The 25458-nt window shown below is 40.9% G+C and overlaps 1 protein-coding gene across 3 annotated transcripts in view; it reads left to right on the top strand.

Annotated features, from left to right (window-relative positions):
• The window catches only part of LOC149260880 (ASC1-like protein), a 192014-nt gene that overhangs the window by 40639 nt on the left and 125917 nt on the right, over positions 1 to 25458 (top strand). For 2 of the 3 annotated variants that reach the window (XM_089421233.1, XM_089421227.1), the window contains exons 2-3: positions 19465 to 19709; positions 19850 to 20005. In XM_089421233.1, the coding sequence (XP_089277359.1) occupies positions 19465 to 19709; positions 19850 to 20005 (401 nt within the window). The remainder of the gene's footprint in view (positions 1 to 19464; positions 19710 to 19849; positions 20006 to 25458) is intronic. The other variant, XM_089421229.1, reaches the window with a different exon arrangement.

Below are 25458 nucleotides of genomic sequence, written 5' to 3'. Positions count from 1 at the left end.
GCGTGTTTTCTAGGCAACTAGAAATACGCAGAGGTTGATTTAGCCAGCGAAGAGGCCCCTAACTTGCTGGGAGTTTCGGGAGCAAGGAAAGTAGAGGGCTGAGGGTATTTTATCAGTTTTTTGTAGCCAGCCAACCAGTTCACGTAACCATATACATTTTTGGGTAGAGACACTACGCAGTGGCTTCTATCACCAAATTCGTGGGGCTTGATTGAGCAGCCATCAGGGCCAAGGACCATCCGAGAAACAAGGGATCAGCGAGTACAGGTGAAAGTAGCATTTGAGGAGTGTTTTCAGGTGGACTTGCAAGCTTTTTCCTGCAAATTGAAGTTGGCAACGGTAGTCAGAGAGCAACTCCCAAGAGGCCGAGAATCCAAATTCAAAACCAGAGAAATTCCCTTTTGGGTTTTTCTGGGTTTTGTCCAAGGAGTCTAAAGTTGAAGGGGCAGAATTTTCTGGGCAGTTTTTGGGCACATTCTAGTAGGCCAAAGTCAACAGATCAACAGTTTACTGGGACAACGCAGAGCACAGTGGAGCAACAGCTGAACAACCATCTTTCTGGCTATTCTACCACCTAGGTTTGGTCCAGCTTGTCCTTAAGACAAGCCTAGATGCACCACTCATTTATATATTGTACTCTTGCACTCGTATTTCATAATATATGGCTCAACAACTCTAGTATTATAGTGTTTCATGGGTGTTTGTAAAATGTTTTTAATTTTCCACTGTTGCACTGTTTGTTTATTTGGATTATCACTTAAATTCTTGTTTAGGAACATTACAGTGGTATTAGAGCCTAATTCTTGGCTCAGCTGTGGGTTGGTTTCCTATGAGAGGGGATGACCGGGAGAACATCACTTACCCGAGGCAGAGGTACAGGAGCAGAGAAAGGGAGCTTGAAATTACACCAGACACAGAGGAAAGAGGGAAAAGAGTGGCCGGAGAGGAGAAAATGATAGAGCCCAAGCACAGGGAGGAGATGGCTTTCGATAGCCTCTTGAGGGCTTTGAGTGATTTGGCCAAGGGGCAGAAAGACATGCTGGAAGAAATCAAATCATAGAACCAGGACAGAGCCACACCTAGAGGGTTCTTGTGTGGAGAGACTTCAGGGGCTTCTCAACCTTTTGATCAACCCTCACTAGCAACACAACACCCTTCCGTGAGTGTGCCCACTAGGGCTACACTACCCTCTTTGTTAAGAAACCAGCTCACAAAAAGATAGAAAAGATAGATCAATGACTTCAGAATTAGCCTCTTTGAGGGGGTAACCTCCTTTACATTACACAAATGAACAATTCTTGGATGATACAAATGGCAAGACCTCCTTTCTATATATAGGAGTCTAAGGGGTCATAACATAATCAGAGCCGACATAACATAAACAATGTAAGGGCACAACAATAACAATAGTGGGCTTTTATGGGGCACAATAATAACAATATGGGGACTACATGGGCACAACAATATAATAAGGGGGTTGCCCTAATGACAATAAGGGGTTACACTAGTAGTATATGGACCTAACATGCCCTTCTCCTTTAAAAAGTGTTGTCCTCAACGCTCGAGTAGTTTTGGATGCTTCTGTATAAAATTCTCATCCTCCCATGTGGAATCTTCAGCATGTAAGTTCTTCTACTTGATGAGATACTGTAAAATTGATCGATTCCTTAGCGATCGATTTATTGTTTTTGTGACTGCTTCCGGTTCCAATATGATTTTTCCTTCCTCGTTAAGTTATGGCAATATTGTTTGAACTAGAATCTTCTCACCTATAACCTTCTTTAAGCATGAAACATGGAAATCTGGGTGCACTCGGGAAGATGCAGGAAGCTCCAATTTGTATGCCATAGTACCAATCTTTTGCAACACCTTGTACGCACCATAAGACTTTGGTGATAATTTATTATCCTTCTTAGTTTGCTTGAGGGACATTTGTTTGTATGGTTGTCGTCGTAGAAATACCTAGTCACCTACATCAAAACTTCTTTCGCTGCGATGTTGATTTGCTTGTTGTTTCATTCTATTCTTCGCCAAAGTGGGGTTATCCTTTAAAAGTTGGAGAACTTGTTGATGCTTGATGTGATCTTTCACTGCTTGAACCTTTTTCTTCTTGATATGTCGTTCTATCTTGAGAGTTTGAAGAGTGGTAATTCCTGCCAATGCATTACAAGATATGGTCAGATTCATTTCTTGATGCTCGATGTGATCTTTCACTTCTTGAACCTTTTTCTTCTTGATATGCCCTTCTATCTTAAGAGTTTGGGGAGTGGTAATTCTTACAATGCTTTACAAGATATGATTAGATACATTTCTTCTTTCTTTGGGGTTGGTTCTTGGTGTATATCCTCTTCTTTGGATGTTTCTTGATCATTTTCTTCCTCCTCTTCACAATCTATGTAAAATAATTTCTTCTCAACACACTTATGACCCTTAGTGTATTTTCTATCACAAATGTAACAAAGCCCTTTTTCTCTTTTTTCTTCCAATTGTTGTGGTGTAAACCTTGTAGGTTGTGGAAGGCTAGGAGCAAAAACACTTCCATATTTATAGTTGTGAGTGGTAGGATTCCTTGTTTCCATAATTCCGCTTTCAATTTTTCTTGCCAACTTGAATGCCTTCTCCAATGAATCAGGTTCCCAAAGATGAACCTCATGTTGAATGTTATCCTTTAAAGTCCCTATGAAGACATCAATCCTTTGCTTCTTTGGAATATCATTTACCCTTATATTCAATTTTTGGAAGTCCTCAATGTGCTTTGCCATTGAACCCTTTTATTTGAGATTTATCAATTGGCTAAAGAAGGTGTTGCTCTTTGTATCTTCATAATGTGCTATTATTTCCTCCATGAAAATTGACCAAGGGACAAGTGGTTTACGAGAATAAAGCCCTTTTTACCATAAAAATTGATTCGATTCTAATATAAAGATGTAATACGTACCTTTTGTAACAGCTGTACATCATGTAGATCAAAATATTGCTTCATCTATAGTATCCAATTTACCAGATCCTTGCCATCAAACTCCCTCATATCGCCTTTTCTTGATTTTAGGAGCTCGATCTTGAAACGACTGTAACTCTATAATTTCAAATCTGCAAGTTCTGAAATTGGGTATTGTCGTAGCCCTCTGAGTCCTCTTTCCAGCGCCACTAGTCTGATTGAAATTGGATTCTCCAAGAAAGCGTTATGCCCAATCTCCCAAGATGACCCGATTATACACTTTTTCAGTAGAGCGAACTTGTACGAAGTGCCACGTGTCACAATTTCAACCTTCAGATCTGAAAACGAAGCACAAAAAATACAGTCCGTCCTCTTTCTGTAACTTCTTATGAAATTTCAATCTGATACTCAGAGAGAAAGTTATGACGATTTTCCCAAGGTCACCTGTTTGGGATGTAATTCGGGAGCCTGCAAAAACCCTAACTTCCTTGGATCATATCTTCGAAAATATAGCGAGACAAGATCTGAAATTCAGACCCAAGCTTCCCCAAGATTTCAGCTCAAATGGGTTTTAATTTCAGAGTCTGAACCTTCGTAGATAAAAAATTATAGTGAAAATTCCACGATGACCTATTTGCGATGGAATTATGGAGCTTGCAAAAACCATAACTTCCTCAGATCATATCTCTGAAAATATAGCAGGACAAGATCTGAAATTCGGACCCGAGGTTTAGAATGATTTCAACTCAAATGGTTTTTTTTTTAAGCTTCTGAGACTTCACAGAAAAAAAGTTATATTGCAAATGCCATGATGACCTGTTTGGAGCAGCGAAACCCTAGAATCCAAAGCTTTGATACCAAATGTTAAGAAACCAGCTCACAAAAAGATAGAAAAGATAGATCAACGACTTTAGAATCAACCTCTTCTAGGGGGCAACCTTCTTTACATTACACAAATGAACAATTCATGGATGATACAAATGACAAGACCTCCTTTCTATTTATAGGAGTCTAAGGGGTCATAATATAATCAGAGCCGACATAACAATAATAATGTAAGGGTACAACAATGACAATAGTGGGCTTCTATGGGGCACAATAATAACAATATGGGGACTACATGGGCACAAAAATATAATAAGGGGGTTGCACTAAGAATAATAAGGGGTTACACAAGTAGTATAGGGACCTAACACTCTTTCGTGCCTGTAGCACAAATCGAGCCAGCACGAGAGGAGGACACTCCCCAGATGGGGGACTACTTCAAAGAGTGGCAAGCGATGGATGAAGATTTCAAAGAAACCCTCTCCTTTAGAGATTACTACAAGCTCAAGCAAAGTGAGAGGAACAATGGATACAGAGGACAGGGAACCCAAAACTATGCGCTGCAGAGGACTATAGGGAGGATGTACTTCCCTACATTTGATGGCACTGTCGAGTGCACAGCGAAGGCTTGGGTTGAGAAGATGGACACATACTTCCAACTCAATCGGACGACGGAATTGGAGGCCATTAAGATGGCAGCGCTGCACTTGGAGGGGGAAGCCCATGATTGATGGTTTCACGGCCTGACCACTTTGGGGCATGCCCAGATAGTTTCGTATGAGGAATTCACCAGGAGGGTGGTGGAGCGATTGATTAGAGGGATTCAAAAGCATCCTTCTCCTTTAGGGAGCTGACACAATTGTGCCAGACAGGCAACCTGGAGTAGTATTTTTATGATTTTTTGCGTGTGTCAGTGATGGTCCCGGATTTGTCCGAGGCCAAGAGGGTATACACCTCCATTGAGGGTTTGCTTGAGCCTCTGCGTGGACTGGTGAAGTCACATAGACCCTCTACGCTGCAGGAGGCGGTGGTGTGCGCCAGAGATTTGCAGGGGGCCATCCCCAAGACTAGAGTGCCATTTCCTGCACGGACCCCTTTCCCACAGAAAGGGCATGAGACTAGACCCCCGCCACTAAGGACCACACAGGGGAGGGCGCAACTAGATGTGGAGACACGGAAGGACCTTAGGAGGAGGAAGTTATGCTTCACATGTAGGGAGCCTTGGGCACCAGGCCATAGGTGCACAGTGGGTAGAGCACACTATATTGAGGTCTTTGCTGACAGTGACCAGGAGGACGAGGTGGAGCAGGATTGTGGTGGGACAGATGGAGAGAGTTCGAGGGACAAAGGGCCACCACCACCACCACCTCCACAGGGAGGGGCATCTCTTGCCTCATCACGGGGAGTCCTTGCTTCTCTATGTGGGATTCCTAAGTTTTTGACATTCCGGATCAGAGGTACGTTACAGGGATAGGGTGTGTTGGTACTAGTGGACAGTGGGGCTACCCACAACTTCATAGATGCACAGCTGGTCCAGAGGAGGGGCCTCACCACGACAGAGTTTGAGGGATTCTCCGTCCTAGTGTTGGGTGACCATACCATCCAGTGTACTAGATACGTGCCCTCCTTGACAGTAGTTATGGGAAACTACTCGATGACGGACCACTTCTTTGTGGTCGATGTGCCAGACACAAATGTGGTGATGGGTGTCCAGTGGCTGTATTCCCTTGGGAGAGTTACGACTGATTGGAGGAAAAATTGAGATGGAGTTCATGGGGCCAGACGACAAACTGATGGTTTTGAGAGGTATGTAGTCTTATCCGCCTCAGACAGTTTTGGCCCACAGGATGGAGGCAGATCTTCGACTTGGGGACATCGCATGGGCAGTTGAGTTGAGGATCTCAGAGGCTGGGGGACAGGCACAATCACCACTGGTAGACATACAGGCTCTTCTGGACAGGTACGCAGTGGTGTTCGGGGACATTCCACCAGGGCAGCCACCAGATAGAGGGTTTGAGCACACCATTGAGCTAGAGCCGGGTATACAGGCAGTCATCACTACTCCTTACAGGCACCCCAAAGCCTATAAGGACGAGATAGAGAAAGCTATTCAGGAGCTGCTTGCTTTGGGTCACATCAGGCCTAGTTCCAGTCCTTTTGCTTCTTCCGTAGTGCTGGTGAAGAAGAAGGATGGGACCCTCAGGATGTGCATAGACTACAGAGCCCTTAACAGGAAGACCCTCAAGAATTGGTACCCAATTCCCAACATTAATGAGCTGATGGATGAGCTTGGAGGAGCCAAGTACTTCTCTAAGATTAATCTGCGTTCGGGGTACCACCAGATTAGAGTTCGGGATCAGGACATCCTGAAGAGATCATTTCGGTGCCACTATGGGCACTTTGTGTTTTTGGTCATGCCATTTGGGCTGACCAACGCCCCCGCCACATTTCAGTCTTGCATGAACCACATCTTTCGAGGGCATCTGAGGAGGTTCGTGCTAGTGTTTTTTGACGACATTCTGATCTATAGCCGGACATGGGAGGAGCACCTCCAACACTTGGAGGAGGTACTGCGCATTCTGGAGGAGTAACAATTCTATGCCAAACTCTCCAAATGCTTGTTTGGATTGATAGAAATGCTTTATCTCGGGCATATCATTAGAGCAGACAGGGTGAAGGTTCATGAGGAGAAGATCAGGGCTATTTGGGATTGGCTAGTACCCCGAGACATGACTACGCTGAGAGGCTTCTTGGGCATTTGCACTTACTACAGGAAGTTTTCAAAGGATTCTGCAGCTGGCAACACCCTTGACCGACTTGACCAAGAAAGGGGCCTTCGCACGAACTGAGGGAGCACAGGCCACTTTCGATCGCCTCAAGGAGGTGATGAGAGTAGTTGCCTTGTCTTGGCACTCCCGGATTTTTCCCAGCCATTCACGGTGGAGTGTGACACATCAGGGGTGGGAGTTGGAGCCGTTTTGTCACAGGAAGGGCATCCCATAGCTTCGAGAGTCGGAAGCTCCTACCGCACGAGTTGTCATATTCCATATATGACAAGGAGATGCTGGCCATCATGCATGCATTGGCCAAGTTCTGCCAATACTTGGTGGGCAAGCGATTCTGAGCGAAGACTGATTACAACAGTCTTCGACATTTCATGGGGCAACAGGGCCTCAATGATAGGCAACAACGATGGGTTAGCAAGGTGCAGGCCTACGACTTTGATATTGAGTATGTGCGGGCAAGCACAACGTGGTGGCCGATGCTCTATCCAAGAGACCGGCTGGGTTATCTCTTATGAGCATCTGCCAGGATTGGAAGGCTCAGCTGTTGGTTGAGTACTCCAAGGGCAGGAAGGCGTGTGAGGTGCTAGAGGGGACACATGTAGATGAGCGTTACCGTGTGATGGATGAGGTCATCCATTACAAGGGGTGCATTTACGTAGTGCCCAACTCGCAGTTGAGGGAGAGGGTACTCTAGGCAGCTCACAATTCACCATTGTCCGGACACCAGGGGTTCTGGAAGACTTACATCGCTGTTCGAGAGAGGTTCACGTGGAAAGGCCTCAAGGAGGACGTGTTGCAGCATGTAAGGGAGTGTGAGGCCTGCTAGCAGAACAAGGGGAGTTGACTCACCCTGCAGGGCTATTACAGCCACTTCCCATTCCAGAGGGGAAATGGGAAAGTATCTCGATGGATTTCATCACTGGGCTCCCCACAGTACAGGGGAAGGATTGCATATATGTGGTGGTTGACAGACTGACCAAATTTGCCCATTTCTTTGCCATCCCCACTAGATTCACGACTGCCCAGGTTGCCGAGTTGTTCTTCTAGGAGGTTTTCAGACTACATGGACTCCCTAAGAACATTGTTAGCGACAGAGATAGCAGGTTTATGGGTGGCTTTTGGCAGGAGCTCTTTAGGTTGGTTGGGACAAAGCTTACTCCTAGCACCAGTTACCACCCTCAGACGGACGGCCAGACAGAGAGGGTCAACCAGTGGTTGGAGGGGTACCTGAGGATCTATGTGACGGGTCAGCAAAGGACGTGGATTCGGTGGTTGAACTTGGGCGAGTTTTGTTACAACACCACGCATCACATGTCTATTGGTATGACTCCTTTCCGTGCCCTCTATGGTTATGATGCTCTAACTTTTGCTGATGTTATTTTCAGAGACAATCGTGCCCCAAAGGCCAAATACTGGGTCCAAGAGAGCCAAGATATCTTCAAATCTCTCAAGGATAATCTTGCGACAACCCAAAATCAGTAAAAGTTGTATGCAGATTGGCACAGGGTAGAGAGGCACTTTGAGGAGGGGGACCTAGTGTACCTCCAGTTGCAGCCTTACAGATAGTCCACGCTGAAACCGAAGGGGGCCGAGAAGCTACAACCACGCTTCTATGGGCCCTACTAGGTGACAAGGTGGGTTGGGGAGGTGGCCTATGAGTTGGCACTGCCTCCAGGGAGAAGGATCCACAATGTGTTTCATGTCTCATGCCTGAAGAAGGTGCTAGGACAACAAGTGACCGCAGCAGTTGATCTACCCCCATTGGATGATGAGGGCCATTTGGTGCTGGAACCAGAGGCCATACTAGAGAGAAGGGAGAGAAGACTGAGGAGCAAAACCATCAGGGAGTTATTGGTACGCTGGAAGAATTTACCGGATGAGGATGCCACCTGGGAAGGTGAGCACATACTAGAGCACCCGTCTTTGAGGTTGCTTGAGGGCAAGCAACATTTGGGAGGGGAGGACTGTCATGTCCCTTCTCAAAAGAATTAGTCACGGGGTGCAACAACACAATTTTGGCAGCATTTTTGGTTTAGGAGGAGGACCCCACACGCAAAAACTTAGGAACTATAGGCAGTTCGATTTATTTCTGGCAGCTAGTGGAATGTGGGGGCAACCACATGCATAATTCGAATTTGGCCAAGGAGGACATTGGAGGGAATTTGAGCTAGTGGAAGGAGGGGCCCACAAGAGGCTAATGGGGCCCAAGGTGATAAAAGAGGATGGAACTCTCATTTGCAGCATTCTGAATATTTGACAAACAAACTCACTCTTGTACGCTCTGTTGCTTAGCATGTCTACTGGCTGTTTAGCCATGAGTCTTCCGCAGGGAAGATTCAACCTCTACTTCGGGGGACTATCCGTGCCCGCCCTAGGGAGGCCGTTCCACAGAGATTGCAGCGGTTTCCAGCAGTGATTCATAGCTCAGGTAGCCACGCAGAGGAAGAAACTGCGTGTTTTCTAGGCAACCAGAAATACGTAGAGGTTGATTTAGCTAGCCAAGAGGCCCCTAACTTGCTGGGAGTTTCGAGAGCAAGGAAGGTAGAGGGCTGAGGGTATTTTATCAGTGTTTTGCAGCCAGCCAGCCAGTACATGCAGCAATATACATTTCTAGGCAGAGAGACTACGCAATGGCCTCTAGCAGCAAATTCGCGGGGCTTGATTGAGCAGCCATCAGGGCCAAGGACCATCCGGGAAGCAAGGGATCAACTAGTACAGGTGAAAGCAACATTTAAGGGGTGTTTCCATGTGGATTTGCAGGCTGTTTCCTGCAAATCGAATTTGGCAGTAGCCGGACAACAGCTCCCAAGAGGCCGAAAATCCAAAGTCAAAACCAGAGAAATTTGGCAGTAGTAGTTGGAGAGCAGCTCCCAAGAGGCCGAAAATCCAAAGTCAAAACCAGAGAAATTCCCTTCTGGGTTTTGTCCAAGGAGTCTAAGGCTGAAAGGGAAGAATTTTCTGGGCAGTTTTTGGGCACATTCCAGCAGGCCGAAGTCAACAGATCAACAGTTTACTGGGACAACGCAGAGCACAGTGGAGCAACAACTGAACATCCATCTTTCCAGCTATTCTACCACCTGGGTTTGGTCCAGCTTGTCCTTGAGACAATCCCAGCTACACCACTCATTTATATATTGTACTCTTGCACTCGTATTTCATAATATATGGCTCAACAGTTCTAGTATTACAATGTTTCATGGGTGTTTGTTAAATGTTTTTAATTTTCCACTGTTGCACTATTTGTTTATTTGGATTATCACTTAAATTCTTGTTTAGGAACATTACATGGAACATTTCTTTGGACAAGTGGAACTTTTGAAGAACATTCAGTGGACAAACTGGAGCTTGATACAAATCTATTGCAGACCTTGAGTTGGCAGTTTATTGCAGACTTTGGAAGCACATGATTGGCAGTTCACAAGTGTTTGAAGACATTCTTGATTGGGTAAAATTGTTGAGCTTATTTGAGGTAGTTTTGTTGGGCTTGATTGAGTTGACTTGTGGGCTTACTTTGTGGGCGTATTGAAGCTAACCTTGGAGACCATGATGTATTGAAGGCATCATGAGGTGACCTTGGAGATCCTTGTTTGTGTACCATGAAGAGCAGTGATGACACCTTCATGAGAAGACTAAGTTGTCATTGATGAGCTAAGTGTCGTGGAGATCGTTTGAGGGTAGTGATGAAGGTAAGGAGATTGACTGGGCTTGTTGAAGAATATATTGGGAGCCATGAAGTAACATAAACTTAGCTTGATGAATTGAAGCTGTGGCTTGGAGCCTTAGAGGATAGGAGTCCTCAAGAAGACTAGGTTGGAGCCTGTACCAGAGATAGGGTTGGAGCCCTAGAGGTTGGTGCCTCAAATTGACAAGGTTGGAGCCTTGGGAAGTCCAAGTCGGTGGTTGGTATAATACAGGTTGGAGCCTGGGAGATTGAAGATTGGTGTCTTCATCTAGGGTTGGAGCCCTACACATATATTGTATTGGATTTATTGTAAAGAAGAAGTTGATGAAAATTATTTATTCTTATTGTTCATTTTGTGTTCTAATTATAAGTGATCTAACTAGTAAAAATAACAATTGAAAAGAAACACTGATTCACCCCCCTTCTCAGTATTTTCAACAATTGGTATCAGAGCCAGTACCTTCTCTCAAAGCCTAACAGCTTGAAGGTTGATCCTTAGAGCACAAATGGCAAAGCCAATGAAGAAAAACTCCAATCCTTCTAAAGATGTCTCTTCCTCAACCGTGAAAACTGAAGACAATCAAATTAGGAAAGTTCCATTGTTCAATGGAAAATTTGATATATGGAAGGTAAGAATGAGAAATTTCTTAATGGCTCAAGGCGTTGAAGTATGGGAATCAGTGATCACTGAAAGCATGATGGAAGGAGAATCCAAGGAGTATAATGCAAGAGCGATGAAGGCAACCTTGAATGGGCTACCAGATCCTATAAAGGCCAAAGTGGAAAAATTTTCATAAACAAAAGATATGTGGGACAAATTTAAGGATCTTCACTCAAAAGGAGCATTGACCATGACTGTTAGTCAAGAAGATGATGGAAACCAAGAAGGAAATCTAGAACCCATTAAGGAAGCTGAAAACAAGAGTGAAGGTATCAAGGCCAAAGAAGACCTAGAAGATGAAGAAAATAAGGAAGACTTCGAAGAAAATCTCATGGCAAAACTTATAGCTGCCCTAGAAGAGATTAGTAGTTTGAAAAAGGAAAATGAGGAGCTTAAGAAGCAATTACAAGGTGGTCACCATAACCTTGACAAGGCAACGAAGGAAGTTGACCTATTCAAGCTTCAGGTTCAAGAAAGAGATAAGGAGCTCACTAAGCTAAAGTAGGAGTGTCATCAAAACGAGAAAAAACATCATGAAGAAGTCATATCCATGAAAAATCAATTGGATAAAGCAGAGAAAAAGGAAGACACTTTGTCAAGCCACCTTGAACAAAGACACAAGATCTTGAACAAACTTGAAGTAGAAATTGGTCAATACAAGGAGTAGGTCTCCTCCCCTAGATCTCAACTAGAAGAAGCAAAGAAACAAGCACAAGGAGCTGAGAAGGTGATGGAAGCTTTGGCACTCATAGAAGGACAAGTTGATGATGTAGAAAAGGAAAGAAACATCATGATATGCCAGCTAGAAGAAAAGGACGATGACATCTCCAAATTAAGATCAGAAATTACCTCACTTAAGGCCCAATCATGTGAAGCAACTAAGATAAAGAAAGAAATGGAGATCAATCTACCAAAGAAGGATGAAGAATGCAAGAAAATAAAAGAAGAAATTGATATCCTTAAAAAGAAGTTGATCTTCTAAACAAGAGCCGAAAAAGCTCTCAAACCCTAGATGACATCCTAAGTCATCAAAGATCTTCTCTTGATAAAATAGGTCTTGGTTATGCAGGTGAACCCTTAAACAAGAATGATGCAAACCCTTATGCTTCAAACAACAAGGATGTGGAGAAGCTTGGAAGAAATATTGATCCCCTCAGTTCCAACAAAGGCAAGGAAAAGAGTCAAGATGACATTGGAAGAAACCCTACTCCAAGAAGATATGCAGATGGTGTTAAGGGTGCAAGAGGCAATGGATATAATCAAAGGATCCCAAGGCAAAATGAATTTAGAAGTACATTAAATCAATCTCCATCCTCCAGGTACCGAAGTATATTTTTTGATTATTGCTATTCTTGTACAAATCTGGGGCACATGGCAAAAGATTGTAGGGCATACCATAAGGACTACTATAATGGTCCCCGTCAATCTCTTGAAACCAACTTTGCAAGAAGAACTCATGATTCCTGATTCATGAATAAGATGGAATGCATTAATTGCCATGAAATTGGACATATGGCTCGTGATTGTAACTTGACTTGGGTCCCTAAACAAGCTAAAACCATGACAACCAAGCTAGAGAAGAACGTGACACAAGTATCGAGAAGGAAGCATTTTGGATCCGAAAGTCTCTTGAACACTCCAACCAACAACACATGTTGTTGATTTGATGAAGACATCCTTGATATTCCAAGTGTTTGATGATGAGACTCTGCCAAAAAGGAGACCATGCATACAGTTAGGGGGAGCTTGTGATCATTCTTGCAGAAGCTATTCGTGAATGAGTCACACATGGACAATCATCTTTTGACAGATCATCTCTCGGGAGCAACTCCATTGAAGAACATAATCTTTTACTCATCCGATGGACCATTGTTGAAGATGTCTTCTATTAGATCCCAAAGCAAGCAATCTTTCTTGAGCTAGAGGAGTTTATGCAGGCAGGGGGAGTTGGTTCATCACATGAAGAAATGCAAACACATCTATCATGGACCACATTGCCAGAAGAAAGAGCACCTTGACAGGGGGAGAAACATGATAAGAAGTAGCGTGATAGGGGGAGTACTTGGGCACCCCATTTTCCATTGATGTCAAAGGGGCAGAGAATGTTGGAGGGGCAAGAATATTGCCATCAATGACAAAGGGGGAGACTGTTAGGCAAGGTTGTCATTGATGTCAATATGGCATTGTTTGTGATAGCAAATTCTTGTGATGCGTGATGTTGCCCTCGATACCCATTGATCATAATACCCTAGTGATGAATGTCTGTGAACTAAGATGAAGATGCCATAACCTCATGTATATTATGATATCCTTGCTCTTGATGATGAAGCCCTAAAATCATGATGATGTCCTTACTCTTGATGAATGTTGCACTATTGAGGACTTAATGTCATATGGATGACATACATGAATGACGAGTCACTTGATGATGACATGAATGATCACACCTTTGATAATAACCCTCATTTTGTCACAAATACCTTATACATAAAAAAATTCAAGAACAGTCACAAAGAAAAATATTTTTTGTCTCCTTGGACGCATCCTATCAACTTGGCTCCTTCACCATCTTGAAGAGGTCTCTTTCCTCTTTCGAACGAGCCCTCACTCAACCCCTAACTCCCAATAGTTTGTGAGAAAATGAATTTTCAATTTTAAAGATCCTATTTTTTAAGCTAGCCGACCTATACTCAATCACTCATGTCGGCCTCCCTCCATAAGATGTTACCTTTCATTCCAAAGCTAAAAATAGTATAAATACAAGGTCAGATTGTTCATTATAGCCATCAATTCGGTCAAGGAAGTTAAGGGCACATGAAAGAGTTCACAACTTGTGAACTTTGAGACCGAGGAGGATCATTTACTTGGGTTATGATTCAGATCGTTTAAATAATAGAACTAGATCATAGTGGAGTTTCGGACCAAGCTACAGGCTACAAGATTTTGAACAATACTTTGTACCTGTAACACGAGACTACCAAACTTTGGACAAGTGACAAGAAACTTTGCCCTCGGATCAGTGATACTTTTATAACACTTTGCGGTGTCTTGAAGCACGAGTTAAGGGTTGAACTTGGACCGAAGAGTCATATATATATGTGCTCAGGAATAAAGTATAATAAGGCTCAGATCCCTTGTCAAGAAGCAGAGTTCACCCATAGAACTTCAGAACAGTTGGAAAATTGATTACAAGACTTTGAATAAGGCTCGGATCCCTTCAGAATAGTTGAAGATTGATCACATACTTTTGGAATAAGGCTCGGATCCCTTAGAATCTACCTATAGACTTCAGATAAGTTGGTCTAGAGGCACAAATTGATCACTAACTTTTGAAGCACAGTAACATGTTCGGATTGAAGGTATAGATCATCAAAGAACTCTCAACAATTGATGCTTCAGACCTGGGTACTTTCTATGGTTAGTAAGTCAAATAGTGATGTTAGCGTATTGAAGCTAATCTTGGAGACACCGTTGGAGACCATGATGTATTGAAGCCATCATGAGGTGACCTTGGAGATCTTTGTTTGGGTAACATGAAGAGTAGTGATGACACCTTCATGGGAAGGCCAAGTTGTCATTGATGAGCTAAGTGTCATGGAGATTGTTTGAGGGCAGTGCTGAAGCTAAAGAGGTTGACTGGGCTCGTTGAAGAAGATATTGGGAGCCGTGAAGTAACATAAACTTATCTTGACGAATTGAAGCCATGGGTTGGAGTCCTAGAGGATAGGAGTCCTCAAGAAGACTAGGTTGGAGCCTGTACCAAAGATAGGGTTGGAGCCCTAGATGTTGGTGCCTCAAAGTAACAAGGTTGGAGCCTTGGGAAGTCCAAGTCGGTGCTTGGCATAATACAGGTTGGAGCCTGGGAGATTGAAGATTGGTGTCTTCATCTAGGGTTGGAGCCCTACATATATATTGTATTGGATTTATTGTAAAGAAGTTAATAAAAGTATTTATTCTTATTGTTCATTTTGTGTTCTAATTATAAGTGATTTAACTGGTAAAAATAACAATTGAAAAGAAACACTGAATCCTCCCTCCCCCTTAGTATTTCCAACACTCGCCTTATTTCCTAAAATGTTCAAACCTTAGGCTAGGCTTCATAGATCCATGTAGAAGATGGCTGTAATTTTATTCCAGATTTAAGACCTTGAAAAGCCCTCAAAAATTGATATTACAGAAAAATAATCCACAAAAGAGAGGGCCAATTTTATCTTGGGACGTTAGATGTTGCTATAGAGGCACAAAATCTAAGATGTCCACCTTGAAATGAGACTATTTTTAATTTTTTAATTTCTCTTTTTTTATAGATTTTACAATAATATAACTAAATAAAATGACAAGAACATGAATTTTGTAAAAGAAGTGGTTGATTGTTGGATTTAGGGCTAATGCCTTGTCTCCTCTAGGGCTTAATGGGGTCAGGATGAATGCCCTCTTAAGTTGGTTATTCTATGCTTGTGGATTAGGGCAAGAAGGTAGAACCCTAGAAGTTAAATTACTTTCTTGTCTAGTCAAGACAAGTTATGAAACCAAGCTTTACTAGAAGGGATCCCATTAAGGGGAAAAGCTTCAACCATAAAATCAACTATGGAATGAAATAAAATAAAAAATCTTGTTATAGAACCTCTTGGGTATGGCCCAACAGGGAAATTTAATGCTGGCCTCACACCAACAAGAGAGTAGTGAAAGAATTTACCGTAGATGTCTCCTTCCAAGGGATGAGGTTGTCCTAGAAGGGATTGTTCTTGATAGCCTTGTAGTAGTCTTGAATTAGCACAATGTTGTCTTTAAATTTATATGTCCTAGAAGGGATTGTTCTTGATAGCCTTGTAGTAGTCTTGAATTAGCACAATGTTGTCTTTAAATTTATATAGAATAGCCAAGAAAAAGTGACTTCAAAGTTGACATCAAAGCTTTACGAAAATATTACATTATGGGATAATGATATCGACAATTCATAACGATTGGGGAGGAGATTGAGCTCTTAATTTATAGAAGACGTTCTCAACATCTCTTCCCCTTTTACTCCTTGGAAAATGTTTAAGAAATTTCAGAAGAAGGTTTACTTGTAATCCACAATAGACTTGGAGACTATGTCATTACAAAAATTAACTTGGCATTGCTTAAAACCCTCCAAAATAGGTTGATGTCCCACTTGGAGAGGCTTGATTTGCTTGAATGGAGGGTTGATTTACACTAGAAGTCCAATGTTCCCTTGAAAAATGACTTGAATTGATTTGGAGGAAAATTAGAAGGCCAAAGGAGCCCAACATCTTCCTCACTTGGAATTGACTTTTGATCCTTAACAACTAAATAAAAGGTGGACGACCCCTTTATTTGGTCCAATCTTTGCTTGCTTTCATGGTTTAAGGCTTGATTTGCTTGTTTATTCCTTTGATCTTGATCCCTAAGGCTTTGATATATTACTTAATTTTATTTTTTACACTTCAACATTACTTGAGTGATTGCCACACCACCTAGAATTACGCCCATGGTTGTCATAGGAGAATTTGGACCCCTTTTGATGACATAATAATGCTTGAAAAGGGACTTTGAAGAAGGCGATATGGGTGCTTTGACTTGGAGAAGACTTGGCTTGCCCTAGAGAGTGCAATGGATCTCTTTCTTTGGATTGGAGAATGTGACATGTTGCCTTGTGGAACGCAACATCATCGTGAATTGTGAGACTGGCATGAAGAATGATGGCCATGGCCAAAGAGGTGTGCATACATAAGATAAATGGTCCATGTGGGGAATAAAGATAGGTGCATTAAGACAATGATGAGATGAGTGTCTGCACCCTTACATAGTGCGATCACTTTTACAAGGATAAGTGTTCCTGTAAGCCACATGTCCTAATAGATCCATCTCCATGATACCCAAAGACCAACCTAGGACATAGGAATGTCCATCAAGGTAGGGAGTTGCCACCCACTAGGGGCACTTAGTAGAGCCATAAAACCAAGCACCATGAAGATGAGATTAAGAGGACAAGTTATGAATGTCCATCCAAAGGGAACTGGGATACGCTTTTACACTTCATCCAACATAGCCTATAGGGCCATAAGATTACACACATTTGGCCTTTCAAATGCCGTGGTCCCTTGCCAAAAATCTTGGGGTACCCTTGTTGGAAAGAGGGGTAACAATACCAATGAAAGCTAGACTTGGTTTGGTTTATTGACTTTAGCAAGCTGCGTTGATCCTACTATGTAACATAGTCATTTTGTTCCAGGACTAGAGTCCATCACATCAAATGACTCTATCTTCTAGTCTTGAGTCGCAAGAGCCAGGTCCTACACTATTTATTAAATCAACTTTGGAGCTCTCACAACTAGATAGCAGCAAATTTAGAGTGACCTTTGCCAACAATAGACTGTTTAGCACCAATTTCAGAGTCTTCACCATCCAGATATTGATTTACTCGACATCATGATTGGAGGAAACATTGTCCTCCTTGGTGTCCATAGTCATTTGCCAGTTCTTCATTCAAATCTTTAATGAAGAGGTGTATATGGTAGCATCTTGGCAAGGTACCAACTCTATGGATTTTTTGTCGTTGGCTTGATGACTGGTTTTAGCAACATTTGAGCATTGAGCAACTGTTTGAGAACTTCTTTTTGATGTGTTTCTTCCGCGATATATAGGAACTGTTCTCATTGGACCTTGATTGATTTGGCTTGAACAATAGTCCCATTAACCATTGTTTTGATGACAATTGTGGTGTTTGCTTCTTTATTTTGGAAGCACTCTGACTAGCCTAACCATTTTGGTGTAGGTTGGCACCTTAGTTGCTTGAAGTAAATGATTGTTGTCAGCATAAGCTGCAGCCTTCAGTGTTAGCACACTGATTGATGCACATTTTTGATCTGCCATCATCAGATCATACTTCATTGGCTTGTCATCAGTTTCGGATCTTGGACATTGTCAATCAGCCACATTGTGGACTTATATCCTCTTGGTGGGGTTGCGGGGGTGGGAAGGACTAGGGCAGGGTGGTTCCCACTGGGTTATCTCTTTCTCCATTTTGAGGGGAATTTTTGTCATCGGTACCTAATATGGTGATACATTTGCCGAGATCCATTTCTATTGCCGCATACTCACCTAAGTTGTGCTTATGGGGGGGGGGGGCGACGTTGGTGTATTTTGTGCACCCACTTTGCTTACATTGGTGCATTTGCATGTGCTTCTTTACTTAAGCATCCATGCTGGTTGCTTTTAGCTTTAGAGCTTTCATGCACACAAATAGTGAAGCTTACTTAGCCGTCTTTTTTCTGTTTTTGCCTCCTTGCTTTGAGGAGAGATTCGTGGCATGCTGTTGCTTGGCTTTCTTTCCCATATCTCCCTGTAGCAGGTCATTGTATTTGTATTGCTTGACTGATCGTTGATCAGTGAGCAAGCTAGTGGGTTAATGAGCATAGCACACCATTACAACTATCTGGTTTCATTGTTTTATTGGTGCTCTTCTTTTGTACTCTTGGTCTTGGGTGGTTCTGTAGTTGAGCTACAGATTTTGGTTCAACAACCAAATCTCACATAGAAACTTCTATGATTTGCCCCATTCGAACAGTGTTTTCATCGCCATAAAGGATATCCAAAGATATGATCAGATACAAAAAAATATGATTGTTAATGAATACTCAGGAAAGTGAATCTCAAAATCAAGAAACTAAGAAGGCTCTGATCTGACCATCCCTTTCAGCGGTCTTTCATCTCCCATACCTGCTCTAAATGCTGAAATGAATCTGCTAGTAAGGGGCACTTGTTGCCACTGAAAACCTAACCAACTGATATGACAGTATAGTTGCGATGTTCCCTATAGATATACTTGTGTATGAACTACCTGCCCAAAAACTTACCCAACCATAAACCCTTGAGAAATAATAACTGACAACCATGTGCCAAGTCTGAATAACACTTTTGAACCATTGATGTTGAATGATGGACCAGTCTATCCTGTAATGTACCCACAAACCATCTCTAATAAGTGCTCAAAATGGATTCTGGAGAAATCCATTTTGGCTGCTAACAGGTTTGAACAGAGCTTTGGTCATAACGTTTGTTGTAAAATAGTCTTCTACCTAATAATGTTGTACATCTTGAAGTTGCCTCTGATTTACTTACCAGGGGTTGAAATTTTAGTCATTCTTATTGTGTAACAGTTGAATTACAGTTGTAAATGCTAAATCTGTTTATTCTGTCTTCTTAAAGTTGTTGAATATACACAGTTTGAAATGTCATATAAGCTTACAAGCAGCATAGATTAATAATGTCACCACAACAATAAAATCAGTGAGTTTGCAATCTTCAACAAAATGAATTTAAAGTTTTCAGGGTATCTGATGGCCTTGTTAAACTGAACTAGGATTCCTTTGAGTTGGAGTAGGAATGAAACAAGCGTTTGGAAATTAGGAGCATAAGCAGATGCTACTCTTATTGCCTTGTTAAAAAAACATTGAATTCCTCCTAGAACGAAATTTTAAAGAATTTAGAATTATTCTGTGTTCAAGAAATGATTTCTGTGGTTTTGAAGTTCTTATGTATATATTATATCTGAGATTGTGCAAGTTAGTGGATTTTGCTACAGAGATTCGGTAGACGGCTTGTGTTGAGCTCCTTTGAAGGCCTACGTCCCAGTGAACAAAAGCGTCGTAAGAAACAACATGTGAAATTCAAAGAATCTGCTTGGAAGGGTTTATATTTCTTGTCAGCGGCACTTTTCGAATTCACAGTGATCTATAAGGAGTCATGGTTCACAAACACACAAAAGTTTTGGGTTGGACCTGGTGAGCAGGTCTGGCCTGATCAAAAAGTGAAGTAAGTCTTACTATTTAAAAGAGAAACTCTTTAGATATTTACATTTTACAAAAGTTGGTTGCATACATAGCATGGTCCCACTCAGAGTCACCTAGCTTGCAGTTGATCTTATTTATATTCCACAATTCAATGGCTGACAGGACAAAGTTAAAGATATTGTACATGTACACAGCAGGTTTCTATATGTACAGTATTCTAGCCGTATTTTTCTGGGAGACAAGGAGATCAGACTTTGTGGTAACTGTGATGCATCATGTGGCAACATCAGTGCTCATTATGTTATCATATGTGCTAAGGTTGGTGAATGATAACAGTTCTTGATGTTAACCTTTAATGTTTCATTATGTTGCATAGATTAGTCATTGATGAAAGCATTACTGTTCGTGTGTGTAGAAGTTTTGTTGTTCAATTCATTTCAAAACTTGAAAATATCTGTTACTGTAAATTGTTTTTGTGAATATATGCGGCAGTTTTGTGATCTGATCAAATCTAGAGGAGACTCTAGTATAATGAGGGTAGAACATTAGCTTATTTTATTTTTTCACACTGTTATCATGCTTTCCTCACCCTGCAAAAAATGAGTTTGGAAAATAAAGTATGATAAACGTGAAAGAAATAAGAGGCTCACCCTATGGTCACTTGATAAGCCCCTTCTCTAGTTCGACTCTTAGAAGTCAAGGGAGGATTCCCTATTCAGAAGTAGGATCAGCAAAGACGTAGGCTTGGGTAATCTCAATGGCTGAGGGTGAGGGCAGCAAAGGTACAGAGGACTCTATGGCTGAAAGCACACACTGAAAATATCAGATTTAATGCAGCTGGTACAGTGTTTTATATTCTGCTGTAAGTGACATTTAATACTCTATTGCACAGTTAGCACAGATTTTCCTATCAATAGAAACAAACGATTTTGGAACTGATACACAGGTGATAAGAGAGGTCGGAAATAAGTGGGGATATAGCTGGAAATAAAGCCTTAAACTCAGAACATCTATTTTCCTCTAAAAGAACTATCGAAAGAACAGACTTGAGCACTTGGTGGAAGTTCAAATAGGGCTGCAATTATGTTAAAATTGGCAACTAGGTCCAAATTCCACCTTGGGACAGCTCATATGATGATGATTATTGCATTGGATTCCTCTTTTCGAGAAGTCCAAGATTGATATAAAGATCATCTCATTCGGACAACCAGAACTGTGATTTTGAATTTATTATCTCACATGTACAAATTGTTCAGGTCGGTCTCAGCTTAACGTAGGTTCAAGAAGCCCAATAGATGTGTCTCTTCACCCACAACAAAGTGCATAATAGTAGAGACCTCTCACCTCATTTGGACATCATTCACTCATTCATTCTTCTCTTTTCAACAGATTGGTTTGTACAACTTGGGCATCTTCTCTCTCTCTCTCTCACATGTGCAGCGAAGATGACTGAATTTCTGGGCTAAAACAGAACTGAAATTTCAGACTGTTGACCAGCGTTGACTAGTGTTGACCACTGCTATTTTGACTGAATTTGACAGCATTTTTGGAGGCAGAATTTTGCTTTCTTGAGGTCGCATTTATTGGCACGAAAATTGGGAAGGTTGGGACTGTTTGACCTGCGTTGACTGCAGGGCTGACTGCTGTTTGAACGAGTTTGACCAGAGTTTTTGGGACTGTTTTGGGTTGAATTTGATCCTTTCTGAAGGCCAAATTGGACTGCCTTTTGACCGAGCTTCAAAGGAGGTGTTTTGCTGCTGATTTGATCAACGTTGACTTTCTGGTTAGGGCTAAAGTTTGACTGCAGTTGACTGCAGAATTTGACTGGGCTAATTTGAGTTTGTATTGGGTTAGTCTATTTGAATTTTGTATTCACTCTCTCCGCTGAACTATTGTGACAAGGTTACTTGGGAGTGGGAGTGGGGAGCGACATTTTCAAAAGTTCCCTATTCGGGAGCGAATTTTTATATAATATATATTTTTGTATATTTTGATGCATATATGTCAACAAAAGCATGCAGAATGATGAATTGGATATAAAAGGCATAAACACATAGATTGAACCATATAACATCAATCATCTAGAAGTTATAATCTTCATCAACCACGTCCACAAGTTAGTAACATACAACATACTAAGTCTCATGATTCATCAATCTTAAAGTTTCGAGCCTTCAAAATGTAATACATAACATTTATCATCATTGATCACCAAAATTATATAAAAATTCTAACATGAAATGAAATGTTATAAAATGAAATGACTTTCAACTTTCACAAAGCATCATAGTCATAATCCATTACCAATGAGTTATAATTACCAACTTCAAATTTCAAAGTTTCAAACTTAAATTGTCATATATTGTTCACAAAAAATATCATAAGAAATATGAAAGAGTCAACCGTTATAAAAACTACTAGAAGCTAGAAAAGACAAGTAAATCTATTATCTATTGCCAATCCTTGGGCCTCTTGCCGCCACGAGAAATGTCTAATTTTTGAGTCTTGTTGGAAAATCAGGATCTTTGTCATTAATATCACACTATAAGCATTAATATCTAGAGGTATCTCTGTCATTACCTTTGGATCTGTATAGGGATATTTGTCATTAATATCACCCTCTAAGCATTAACATAAGATAGAAAACACATAGCATGTCAAGTCAAGATTTTGTTTGAGTGATGGGTACAATTTTAGTAGGGTAATGATAGAGGAGTTCGACAGCCAATGTCACTAACATCAAGGTACATAGAGGGATTGGTTCTCTTGATTAAATACTAGTACCATACCCTAATACATGACACAATCCAATGAAAACATTGCAATCCCCCCAATCTTGAAATCATGAAAAATTGATAACTCTGTTGGATTTTGAATGAGATCTAAAATTCAACTTTCTCCATATGAAATCCAATGAGGTCGGAACCACTCTCAAACATCTTGAGTCATTTCATGGTAATGTTAAAAATTTAAGTAAAATGATGAAAATGAAGATTAAGGAGAATGTCACTTTCACCTTAAGAATTGAACATTACCATGAATCACATATCAATACTAGGGCCATAGGCTTAATCACTAGGCTGCTCCACTAAAAAATTATTGTTTTTTTGAAAAAAATTGCATTTGGAATGTTTTTGCAAAAAAGGCTTGGGAGCGAAAATTTCACTCTCGGGGTCGCTCTCAAAATTTGGTCCTTGTGGGAGCGATTTTGGGAGTGCGCTTCTGTCCCTATAATACTAGTGATTACCCCATTACTATTGTAGTTGTATCCCTTATTAATATTGTTGTGCCCCTATTGTCCCCATATTGTTATTACTGTGCCCCATAGAATCCCTCTATTGTTATTTTTGTGCCTTTATATTATTATTGTTAGGTCGGTTTGGTTATATTATGACTCCTTAGACTCCTATATATAGAAAAGAGATTTTGTCATTTGAATGATCCAAGAATTGTTCATTTATGTAATGTAAAGGAGGTTGCCCCCTCGAAGAGGTTGAATTCTAAGGCATTAATCTATCTTTTCTATCTTTTTGTGAGCTAGTTTCATAACATTTGGTATCAGAGCTTTGAATTCTAGGGTTTCATTGCTCCAAACAGGTCATCGTGGCATTTGCGTTATAACTTTTCTTCTGTGACGTTTCAGATGCTACAAAAAAAGCCCATTTGAGAAGAAATAACATTGAACCTCAGGTCCGAATTTCAGAGCTTTTCGCGCAATATTTGCGGAGATATGATCTGAGGAAGTCGGTCTTTTTGCAAACTCCTGAATTACATTCCAAACAGGTGACCTGGGGAAAATAGTCATAACTTTTGTTTTGAGCATCAGATTGAAATTTCGTAAGAAGTTACAGAAAGAGGACGGACTGTAGTTTCATGTGTACATTTTTCAGATCCTAAGGTCAAAACAGTGACACGTGGCACTTCATACAAGTTCGCTCTTCTAAAAAGGTATATAATCAGGTCATCTTGGGAGATTGTGCATAACTCTTTCTTGGAGAATCTAAATTCGATCAGACTGGTGGCATTGGAAAGAGGACGCAGAGGGTTACCACAGGTCACAATTTCAGAACTGGAAGATTTGAAATTACAGAGATACATCAGAGGCAATATCGAGCTCCTACAAAGTGAAAAAAGGTGTGTAGATTTTTTTAAATTTTTGCTTAAGCTTGGTTTGAAAAATTATTTTGAAGGAATTCAAAGGGCATAGTATAGCATTATTATCGGTAACTGATGCCCTGAGGAAAGAAAATGCAAACACCTAGTAAGCAACCTGAAAGCTCTAGCATGACTTATGAAGAAGAGGAAGAAATGCAACATGATATATCAAAATTACGAGACCAAGTGCAACAAATGTCACTCGCACAAAAAGTAACAGAATCTAAGATGGATGGTTTAAAGAAAGATGTAGAAGCTAAGATGAATGACGTGGAAGCTAAGATGGACGATTTGAAGATAGATTTGAAGACAGATTTGAAGACAGGCATGGCAGATTTGAAGACAGATTTGACAAATTTTCTACAAGAAATACTTATTAATGGTGAAAGGGTAGTAAAGGAAACTCGTGATGAGAAAAAAATAAATGTTAATCATGATTTCATAGACTCTAACCTTGGATCTAAGAAACACCATATTCCAAAAATCGATATGAGGAAGTTTGATGGCAAGGATCCGGCAACATGGATACTACAGATGGAACAATTTTTCGATCTCAATAATGTGCAAAACACACAAAGGGTACATATTGCCACTTTATATTTGGAACCAAATCAGTTTGTATGGTATCAATGGCTTTGCTCTCGTAAACAAATTGTCACTTGGGCAATTTTTATGGAAGAATTGACAGCACATTATGAAGATACAAAAAGCAACACTTTTTTTAGCCCACTGATAAGTCTCAAACAAAAGGGTTCAATGATGGATCACATTGAAGACTTCCAAAAATTGAACATAAGGGTAAAAGATCTTCCAGAAGAGCATAGGATTGATGTGTTCATAGGGACTTTAAAGGTTAATATCCAACATGAGGTTTGCCTTTGGGAACTTGATTCATTGGAGAAGGCATTTAGGTTATCAAGAGAAATGGAAAGCAAAATTATGGCAACCAGGAAGCCTACCACTCACAACTATAAAATGGAAGTGTTGTTGCCCCTAGCCTTCCACAACCTATAAGGTTGACACCACAACAATTGGAAGAAAAAAGAGCAAAAGGGCTTTGTTGTAGTTGTGATAGCAAATACACTAAAGGTCATAAGTGTGCTGAGAAGAAATTATTCTACATAGATTGTGAAGAGGAGGAAGAAAAGGAACAAGAAATGTCAAAAGAAGAGGATATACTCCAGGAACAAACCCTAGATAAAGAAGTAATGAATCCAACCATATCTTGTAATGCATTAGTTGGAATTACCACTCCTCAAACTATCAAGATAGAAGGACATATCAAGAAGAAAAAGGTAATAATGTTGATTGATTCAGGAAGTACCCACAATTTTATTCATTGTAAGATAGCAAAAGAATTGAATTGCTTCCTATATCCAGCACCAGAGTGTCAAGTAATGGTTGGAAGTGGAGAAACAATAAATTGCTCTGGAAAGTGCCATAATATCAAGCTATCCATGGGAGAATATGTATTGAGTAGCCCAATGCTTTCCATTCCAATGGGAGGTGTTGATGTTGTACTAGGAGTTCAATGGCTACAATCCTTAGGTACAATAAATTTTAATTTTCAAGAACTTTTCATGAACTTTTCTGCAGAAGGAAAGGAAGTTGAATTA

The sequence above is a fragment of the Pinus tabuliformis genome, chromosome 6 (genome assembly GCF_031772625.1).
Source record: "Pinus tabuliformis cultivar Carrire ecotype Pingquan chromosome 6, CPIR1, whole genome shotgun sequence".
NCBI lineage: Eukaryota > Viridiplantae > Streptophyta > Pinopsida > Pinales > Pinaceae > Pinus > Pinus tabuliformis.
The sequence above is the reverse complement of the archived record's forward strand: the minus strand, read 5'-3'. Positions and strand labels throughout refer to the sequence as shown.